Genomic DNA, 10915 nt, shown 5'->3' with positions numbered 1-10915 from the left:
ATATGTAAGTATTTATTTACATATGGATCAGGGCTGGGCCAGCAGAGCACAGCATGTAGAAGCACAGGGTGTGGGAGCACAAAGGGACAAGATGTGCACGATGCCAACCTCCTGAGGTAGCACATTCGACCCTTTAGAATCTGGCTTGGCATCTCAAGCCTTCGTCGTAGACACCTACATGCATAAAAAGAGCCTCTTGAAGTTTCCAGAGAGCAATAACTTGGCGTGTGCCTGTCCTCCAGTCTCCTCATTTTTTCTTCTTCCCTTTCACCAACGTAATTCCTGTTCATCTTTCAAGAGTAAAGAGATGTGCTGAGTTCTCTGGTGCCTTTTATCTCCTATGGACTACATAAGTCATCCCTCCTCCTCACTCCCCTCACCCTTCCCTCCAGCATAAATCTGTCTAGTTACCCATCCACCCTCTGCTCCCACCCCACCCCACCCCACCCCACATTGGCTTATGGGCTTATTCAGGACTCCATCTTCACCCTGCATCTCTAGTGTGTCCTACAAATGAAGATCAATACACATTTGCTGGTCAAATGGTTTCCAATCTCACCATGGCTTCAGCACTAGGGCTTGTGAGTCTCAGTCCCTTAGCTACCCTGCTTCTGCCAAAGCCTTCACAGAACTCCAAGACAATCCTGCCCCTAGGTTCCTCCAAAGCTCTGCCTGCTCTGAGCTGGTTTTGCCCTTCTTGCAGTGTACCACTACCACTTATGTGACTAAAATAGCAGTGTGTTCACTCTCAGGATGTGGGCCTAAACTGGCTTCTGCCCCAGGACTTCAAGAGTCCTTGATGACATGGGATATCACACTATCACAGATAACACAGCATCATGGGTATCACACCAACACGGTATGACCTCAAGAACATGGGTATCGCCAGGCGACGGTGGCACACACCTTTAATCCCAGCACTTGGGAGGCAGAGGCAGGTGGATTTCTGAGTTCGAGGCCAGCCTGGTCTACAGAGTGAGTTCCAGGACAGCCAGGGCTACACAGAGAAACCCTGTCTCGAAAAAAACAAACAAAAAAAGAACATGGGTATCACAGCATCATGGGTATCACAGCAACACGGGTATCACAGCAACACGGGTATCACAGCATCATGGGTATCACAGCATCATGGGTATCACAGCATCATGGGTATCACAGCATCATGGGTATCACAGCATCATGGGTATCACAGCATCATGGGTATCACAGCATCATCAGTATCACAGCAACACGGGTATCACAGCATCATGGGTATCACAGCAACACGGGTATCACAGCAACACGGGACCACAGCATCATGGGTATCACAGCAACACGGGTATCACAGCATCATGGGTATCACAGCAACACGGGTATCACAGCATCATGGGTATCACAGCATCATGGGTATCACAGCATCATGGGTATCACAGCAATAAAAAAGGAGCCAGTAAGTAGGAACTAACATGGAGGGTATCTGTCAGTGACAAAGCTTTGCATTCTTCCAATACCACTCTGTGGGCTCTTTCTTCCTCCTCTGGAAGCCCATATTCAGCCATGACACCCTGCATTACTGACAGCATGGCTACTGGAAAGCCATTCCTACTACATCTATAGCATGAAATTATAATCAGAAATAATTATATGGCTGCTGTGTCAGAGCAAGACCAAAGAAGGAAGTTGCCACAAAAAGATCTTTGTTTAGTTGGCTTTTGTTCGTTTGATTTTGAGACAGAGTCTCATGTAGCCCAGGCTAGCCTTAAATGTATTAAGTAGCCAAGGATAGCCTTGAATTCCTGATCCTTTCTTCAACTTTCATGTGCTATACCATCAAGGGCAGCCCAAGAAGATATCTTGTCTAACTTCTACTAATGTTAAATTATCACAACTAATTTTCCTGATACCTGACAAAATTTTGTTTAATCTCAATCCAATTTAGGCTTATCTATGACCATATAAAACACTCCCAGAAAGGTTAAAAAGACCTTTAAATATGGCATACAGTTTTTCTATTGGGTGTTATATTTTTAAAAATTGAAATGTAAAGAATTAAACTTTGAACTCACTACAGAAACATATTTACACATTTTTAGACAAACTCTCTCATTTGACAATAGAGAAAATGAAGCCTAATAATATTATTTCTTAGGCTAGTGTCAATACATAGAATTCATATTTTCTCCTTTATATCTTACATGGGCATTGGGCATATTTCTATAGCAAAAAGTATTTTGAGCTGGGAGGGAAGAGAGAAAAAGTAACAAGTTGAGAATGGAGTGGAAAAGATGAAGTTCCCACACAAGGAATGAAAGCTGGACCAACCACTCAGCATCTCTTAACCTTCTTAACTGATTGATGCGGGGAGGCCCAACTCCTCATGGATGAGACTACCCCGGGCTGGTGGTCCTGGGTTCTACAAGAAAGCAGGCTGAGTAAGCTCTAAGGAGCAAGCCAGTAAGCAGCACTCCCCCCATGACTTCTGCATCAGCTCCTGTCTCCAAGTTTCTGTACTGTTTGAGTTCCTGCCCTGACTTCCTTCAGTGATAGACTACCGATGTGGAAGCATAGGCCAGATAAACCCTTTCTTCCCCAAGCTGTTTTTAGTTATGGTATTTTATCACAAGTATTGTATCACAAACTTAAGGCAGACACACACACACACACACTTAAAAATGTAGAGATATAAATAGAAATGTTAAACCAAACTTAAACGCCAATTATACCATTAATTTTTAACACAAAATATACCTATATAGTGGTGGGGTGGGAGGGGAATGGAAAACAAACATCAAATCAGTACTTTTCTGCTTTAGTTGAAAACTAAGTTCTCTTGAGGTCATTTTAAAACTCATATTCCACCAGGCAGTAGTAGCACACGCCTTTAATCCCAGCACTTGGGAGGCAGAGGCAGGTGGATTTCTGAGTTGAGTTTGGACAGACTGGTCTACAGAGTGAGTTCCAGGACAGCAAGGACAACACAGAGAAACCCTGTCTCGAAAAAAAAAAAAATAGAAAGAAAAAAGACCCTCATATTCCAAGCACACAGCCTAAGCATATTAAAGAACAGCACAGTATGCTTGGATAAGGGCATTCTCTGAAGACTGGTGTTTTTTTATAAATAACCTCTAGACAATTTGATGGACAGTCAGCTTCCAAGATCATTACTACACTGGGCGGTTCAATGACCCAGAACCCTAAGGGTTTGGGGATATGAAGAAGCCTTGGGTGTCTTAATGAATGATTAAGGTTTTCTTTTAAATAGATCTTTAATGCAACCAATACATTTTTCATACACACCTCTGATCCAAAATGTGAATATGAAAGATGAAAAACCAAATTAGAATGTCGGTTCAAGTCAATAAATAAATAATGCCTTGGGGGAAGTACTTCTCACAGTTAATGACATGGCAATGTGAAAAGAAAATGAAGTATGTTCTGAAAGGTGTGGGCTTGCTCATGTGTCCTGATTATCCTTAACAGTGCCTGAGAGTCACAACAACCAAGTTAGTGGCCAAGTCCTGAACATTTCAAAGAGCTAAAAGGGAGGGTTTGGAATGTTTTAATGAAAAGAAATAATAGATGACTGAGTCAAGGGGTATGCTGATGACTGAGCTGTCTAACCAAAAACTAACATGCACCCAAAACTAGCATGGTGTCACCGTGCATTTGCACAGTTATTATTTGTCAAATAAAAATAAGAAAAGTGAAAAGTCATTTCATATTGTGAATGTTCCCATCTCGTCCATTACCCAGAAGCTTGTCTGCCTGAGAAAAGGTCTGGGTATGTGGCTACAACCTTGAAAAACAATGGTCCCACTAAAAGTCTTTTGTGGAAAATTCTAGGGATTAACCTTAGCTCCCAGATTCACCCTTGACTGACAACATGCCCCAGAGGACAAGTTCATAGTTGTAGTCAAACAGCAGTTCAGAGCCTTAGAAGCAGAAGGTTGTGTGGTTATGCTGAGGGTCAAGCACAGCCAGGGTTTGAGTAGGTCAAGTTAGTGTGAGCTTAATTCAGTTCCAGACAGGGGCAGTAGACATTTCTCCTTCCTAATAGACTGAACAAACTCAGTTAATTGTCTTAGAGCTTAACACAGTGCTTTACGTGTACATGTACATGTATGAACACATACATATTCCTCACATGAAGAAGACACAGCAAGGTACACTGCTCCTCCCAGTTGCCGTTGTTCTAAAGAACTACAGATAATGTTTGTTTTTTAAATAATAACAACAGCAAAAAGGAGGCCCCTGCTCCTACAGGAAAAGGGAAATTTAAACTTACTACAACACGTAGAAAGATTTGACCCCTCAGCATACCATTTTAGTGAAAAAGTATTCAGGTAGCATCGTTTCACATTCCTTGTTGACCACTGTACACTGGGGCTGGAAAGATAGTTCATTGACTATGAACACTTGCTGCCCTTCCAGAGGACTTGTGTTTGATTCCCAGAACCCACATGGTAGCTCACAACCATTTATATAACTCTAGCTCTGGAGAATCTGATGTCCTCTTCTGGCCCCTCGGGTACCACACACATATGAGGGTATATATGTACATTTAAGCAATATAGTCATATGCATAAAATAAAAATAAATAAAAATTTAAAAGTAATAATCTGAATAATCCTTGTATTATTTTCTTCTGCCTCAAAAGGACGACTCACCGCATCAATCGACTCTGTTCAACTTACTAACATTGTGAGCTTTTACATATCTTATAACTCATCCTTTCTCCAAGTATCTCTATCCCTAAAAGATGTAAAGAGAAATACTTATTATGGACCACAGTATGGACCAAGGTGGACAAAAGATTATTACTGAAATTATTATTGAAACATTATTGAAATGGATTTTCACAGCAACCTCTTCCTTGTTAGATGACCTTGTAACCCAAGCAGAACTCCAAAGCCATGTCCCTGCTTCTCTGGCCCCAGGTCCTCCTACCTGTGGCAGGAGTGAGGGATTGGGATAGGGGAGAAGTTTACAACAATCGCCTCTAAACACACCTCTGTGTGTTTCATTAAACTGCTAGCTCCATTAATAAAGTCTACGTTTATTATTTATTATAATTCAATAGCCATCTTTCTTAGAGATAGGGTCTCTCAACATTCACTTGAGAAACAAAGAATTGCAGGATTCTAGCCGAAAGAGTAATATAAGAGTCCTATTTTCACACACACACACACACACACACTCAATCACCATACTGATCATCCAGGATTGTCTAGTTCAATACTTGTTCCACAGACCAAATACAGAGTAGCAGCAAGGCACAGATCCCAGCAGGCAACTCAAGTATTTATCGAAATAAATAAACAATTAACCCACTTCCTTACTAATATATAATGCTGGTTAGCTTAAATTTTCATAAGCATGCGGAGTAATTAGTACCTTAAATTTAACACAGATAAAAATAAACTGATGGGCTGTGTCCCCTTCCTTTCTAAATGTCCCTGTGAGAACCGACATCAACAGTATCTTCCCAGCTCCATAACCTGGCCATCCCCCACCCTCCACAGCCTCGAATTCCACATTTGCTTAGTTTCCAAGCTATTTATAATCAGACTTTACTTTCTCCTACAGCACCCTCTCCATTCTGAGGGGCGTTTTTCTGGCTAGAAGAGCATCCTGCTCACCCTCTTCAGGGATGCAGAAATATTCTCAGGGCATCCACACCCCACCTTGTTACCTATTAGCTCACGGTGGAAAAACCCTGAATCCCAAACAGATCGATTTTACAACTCTCAGTACACATTGTTTTCATGATTAAACTTCCCATATTCCAATACTCTACAATCTGGCTGCATCCACATCTCTGGCTCCAATCTTATCTCTTTTTGCTCCTTGCTATTCATGATCTGATCCACAGGCTGTTTTGTTTCCCCAGCTCTGTGCCTTTGCTGAACAGATCTCATGACCGAGTGGATCCTTACCCTCTGCTTTTCTCATGAAACAATCCTGAATATCCTTTAAAAACTCATCCTCCACAAGTACCCCTCACCTGAGAGAATTAGCTTCCTCTTTCGATAAGAGAGAACACTCTTATTGCACATATTTTGCAAACTAACAGACTCAATTCTGGGTGTCGTGGGCCTTTTATGTCGTCTACCAACTTTGAGCACTGAGTGGCCACACCTCTACATCTCCCGACAACATCCTTTTATACACTGTGAGTTCAAAGACCTTTCAGTTCAGTCGGCATGGTACTGGGAAGGCCACTGAAGAAGCAGACCCCCCCGGCTGCATTGCTTAGGTAATCTGGGGTTTTACACACAACTAAACGATATGAAATGTGTCCTTGAATGATAGAATTAAACAATGATGAGAAGATTCTCTTTATCCTTAAACCACCTCAGACAGATAGCATCTATCTCTCACCATCAGTCTGCCCTCACTTAGAACAGACACACACAGGCCGCATGCCTAGTCACTCCCTGGGCATCTTACTTTGCAGTAGACAATCATGTTGGGAGAACTCTCTTCTGGATCAGCGATCCCCACCGCTCGCTGGTCCCCGGATCCCTGAGCCATCCTGGTGTCTTCTCTCACGCTGCGAAATAAATGAATATACCATTAGGGCAAGAATGAACTTGTCTTTTAAAAAGAAAGCATTAAATGACAAATGCCTTTTGCCAGCTATACTGGACAGTATCTAACCTCAAAGCATAAGCATAAGCATGAGGCAGAACCAAATACTCAAAGAGAGCACATCTGCTAATCTTAATCTCCTGACAACAGATGAATTCAATTATTTTGAAGCGATGTTTGCCTTAATAAAGATCTATATAGTAAAATGTGGATATTTCATTATGGAAATGCAAATCAAGATCCCAAGAAGTTACCACTTTATAACCATTCCAATGATAGTAATAAATAAAAATTCAATAACAAGTATTAGCCAAGTGTTGATGACGCACACTTAATCCTAGGACTCTGTAGACAGATGTCTGAGTTCAAGGCCAACCTGGTTTACAGAGCAAGTTCCAGGACAGCCAGGGCCACACAGAGAAACACTGTCTTGAAAAAAAAAAAAAGAACAATAAACAAAAACAAAACAACAGCAAAAAGCAAGTGTTGGCAATGACGTGGGTAAACAGATGACTGGTAGGGATGTCAACTGGTACAGCCACAGCAGAAACAGGTTAGTGAGCCTCAAAATTAAATACAGAACTAGCATGTGACCTAGCAATTCTGCTTCTATTTGTGTACTCCAAGACTGAAAGTAAATATTCAGCTACCAGTACTAAAATATCCATAGCAGTCTTAGTCATACTACCCAACCGATAGAAATAACCCAACTGCTCACCAATGCATGAATGGAATATTATTCATCCATTAAAAAGGGATGAAGTTCTGATATAGACTATAGTGTAAATGATCCATTAAAACCAATCTGTTACATGAAAGCAACTGGCCAGAAAAAAAAATCATGTATTGCATGACTCCATTTATATAAAGTATCCAGAACAAGTAAGTCCACAGAGGCAGAAAGCACTGGATGGCTGCCAGCATTAGGGGAAGCAGTAATGGGGTGGTCATTTGGCAAACATAGGGTCTCCTTGGGGAATGATTAAAAAATAATTTTAAATCTAGAATAAGATGAGTGTTGTAGTTTACTATGAATTGCTAAATGCTACTAAATTCCACACTTGAAGATGAGTAATTTTTAAAATGTTTTTAAATGTATTTTTATTTCATGTGCACTGGTGTTTTGCTTACATATATGTCTGAATGAGGGTCTCAGAGTCTCTGGAACTGGAGTTACAGACAGTTGTGAGCTGCCATGTGGCTGCTGGGAATTGAACCTAGGTCCTCCGAAGAGCAGCCAGTGCTCTTAACTGCTGAGCTCTGAAGATGAGTAATTTTACATTATATGAACTTCACCTGAATTAAGAAAATGTGAATGTGCTTAATTCAAACTTTTCAAAGGAAAAAAAAAACCTGTAGAAACAATAGTAAGATAATGGCATTCATATAAGATAATAGCATGCATATGAGATAATGACATGCATATAAGATAATGACATGCATATAAGACTTGGGAGTAACAAGATGAGCTCAATTGTTGTCATGACACTGCACTTGCTATGTGAGCTCAGCACATAGATAACATACTGGATTCCCTTCTCAGAGCCACGGGAACTTTCTCCACATTCCACCCACATCGAAGGGTGAATTCTCTCAGAGGGGAGCTTCAGACAGGCTGAATGGGAAAGTATAGTGTAAAGCCGGAGAAGTTCTTTCTAAATGTTATCACTAATCTAGGAGTCTGCCAGAGCTCTCTGCACAAATTCCATGGGCTTTTCACCAAAGAAACTTGGATAAATACCATACTGAAAAGGCCATGCGGTTCAAGAGAAGAACTCAGAAACATCCTCCCATCAACTACACTGGTACCAAAGGTCATTCTATAAAAACAAATTAGGGTGGAAGATGAAGAAGAGACAGGAATCGGTAATTTATGCTAAGAATGTTATTGCCCAAAATATCCAAGGCGGAGTGGAAGCTTACTCTACATTGTTTGACTTAGAATATGTTTGAAAGCTAGGCTGCATGAAAGGCAGGAGAGGCTCAGCCTATTCCACTGCTCTTGGTTGTGACGGGATTGCTTGAATAGCATGCTACAGAGAAACCCAGGTTATTATTCTAGTCAGTGACTTTTAAGGTGAGCAGACTTCTTCATTCCAGAACACCTACTTGCGTGCCTGTTCTTCTTCCTTAATATAGAATATAACAGGGCATGAGAAATAGAACCCAGGTCCACTGTATGCCCTCATTTATCTGTAATATAGAGTTCTGTAGGGTTTGTATTGCTTTCTTTAAAAACAAACACTTTCATTTTAATGTGCCCGTTCTTTTCCACCTAGAAAGCAGTGTTGGAATAGGAAAGTTGGTAATGACCTAGAAACTAACTTCTCAGTCTTGTGTCTTTGTCCAAGCCCTCCCTCCACACCACACACACACACACACACACACACACACACACACACACCACACCACACCACACCACAGAAGCATCTCTGGGAGTTCAGATAGGCCTGAAAGCTGCTGTGTAAAGGCCGAGTAGAGGGTAAAAATTTAGTGAATCCAGTACTCATGAGAAAAGCTGCTAGTGGGAGTGACTCTATCAGCTAGTTTTGATAGACTCGAAAAAGATGTCTGATGTTTCCACGCCTGGAATGAATCGATTCTAAAATAGAAATATAGCTACCTGCTGGTTCATATGTCAACAAAAGTCAAGGGAGATCTGGATGGGAAGCTATGTGGGCAGGACTTTATCACTGGACTCACTGATGACAAGCTGACAGAGCTGGGGAACTAGGCCTTCATTCATTACAATCTGATTATAGTTGCTCTTCAGTGAAGACAATGGCAATAAAATATGGCAACATTGGGTGTCTGTGCAGGTGTGTGTGCACATGGGTGTACTTGCATGTACAGACCAAACAACCCAGTGTTTCACTCCACTTTTTTCTGAGGTGGGCTTTCCCTGGCTTAGAACTCACCAAATAGGCAAAGCTGGCTGGCATGAGCTATTTGCTATATCCCTGGAATCTGAAACAGGGCCTGGCACAGAGTAGGCACACACATAATTTTTTTTTGAATGAATGTTAAAGCTTATAAGAGTCTGCCAAGGTTCAGTGAGCCCTTTATGAGCCATTGTGTGGAGAATTTACTACTATAGCGGCAAATAGCCAGGCTTAATGGCAGGCATCTGTAATCCAGCACTAGGAGGCAGAGGCAGAAGAATCATGAGTTTGAGGCCAGCCTGGGCTACACAGCCAGTACAAATCAGTTTGGACTTCAGAGAGAAGTCCCATCTTTTTTAAAAACAAAGTATTCAGACTCGTGTGTGGAATTCCCCCACAGGGCTTATTGATATGAGCCAATTTGAAACCAGGAATCGAGCTCTAGAGCCTGTGAACAATCTAGGTGAGAAGAAGCAAATGGGTAGGAAGATTGGTAAGGAGAGATGCAGGACTAACAGAACAATTGGGTGTCCGTGATACACACTGACCGAAGATCTTTTGAAAGTCAGCACTGGGCCAGCCATTCGGTCTAAACTTGAATTGCCTTTGTAACTTGCAATTACAAGAAATGTTTATTGATTTCATTCCAGCCTTTCTGTGGTCCAGAAAACACATACACATACACACACACAGACACACACACACACATACACACACACACACACACACACACACATGCACACAGGCATGCACAGAGCTGAGCCAATGGGAAGGAAGAAGGACTTGGAAAGGGAAGAAGTTTCAGAGTAAGCCTGGAGCCGAATCTTAACACCAGCCTTCCTGAACTTCTCTGAGTCTATGCTTTGAGCTTTGGCATTTGGACATCATTCCAGATACCCAGATCTGTGCCAGGAAGAAGGAATGCATACTTCTGAAGAGGGACAATGAAAAGTCATGGAAGTGGCCTGACATAGATGACTGTAGAAACTGTTATGAACTGGGGAGATGGCTCAATTGATGCGTTACTCGCTTTGCAAGCAGAGGGACCTGAGTTTAAAACCCATAGCCCATGTGAAAAAGCCAAGCATAGTAACCTATGCCTGTAATTCTAGTGCTGGGAAGGTGGTCCTCTAGCCTCAACATGCATGTACACACATGTGTACCCACACATGCATGAACACACACAAACATACACACAGAGATACTGAGACAGAGAAAGACAGAGAGACAGAGAAAAGGACGGACAGACAGACAGATACAATTGTCAATTGTCATATTCTAATAGCTAGTTTATCCAGGTAAAATTTCCAGGTATCCAAGAGAAGAGAAGGGGAAGGAAGAGGGAGGAGAGAGTGGGAAGAGGGAGGGGAAAAGGGGAGAAAGGAAGGGAAGGAGGGAGAGAGGGAGATAGGGAGAAAGAGGAGGGACAGAGGGAGAGAGAGAGAAAGAGAGGGAGGGAGGAA

The 10915-nt window shown here is 41.9% G+C and overlaps 1 protein-coding gene across 12 annotated transcripts in view; it reads right to left on the bottom strand.

Moving 5' to 3' along the window:
- Rgs6 (regulator of G protein signaling 6) overlaps window positions 1-10915 on the bottom strand; it is a 559464-nt gene that overhangs the window by 522382 nt on the left and 26167 nt on the right. For 11 of the 12 annotated variants that reach the window (XM_031356050.1, XM_031356047.1, XM_031356049.1 and 8 more), the window contains exon 2: window positions 6430-6532. In XM_031356050.1, the coding sequence (XP_031211910.1) occupies window positions 6430-6513 (84 nt within the window). In that variant the 5' untranslated portion in view covers window positions 6514-6532. Of the gene's footprint in view, window positions 1-6429; window positions 6533-10915 lie in introns of those variants that run through there. The other variant, XM_031356057.1, reaches the window with a different exon arrangement.

This window comes from Mastomys coucha, unplaced genomic scaffold, assembly GCF_008632895.1.
Source record: "Mastomys coucha isolate ucsf_1 unplaced genomic scaffold, UCSF_Mcou_1 pScaffold6, whole genome shotgun sequence".
NCBI classification, from domain to species: domain Eukaryota; kingdom Metazoa; phylum Chordata; class Mammalia; order Rodentia; family Muridae; genus Mastomys; species Mastomys coucha.
Note: the sequence above shows the minus strand (reverse complement) of the source record. Positions and strands in the feature narration are given on the sequence as shown.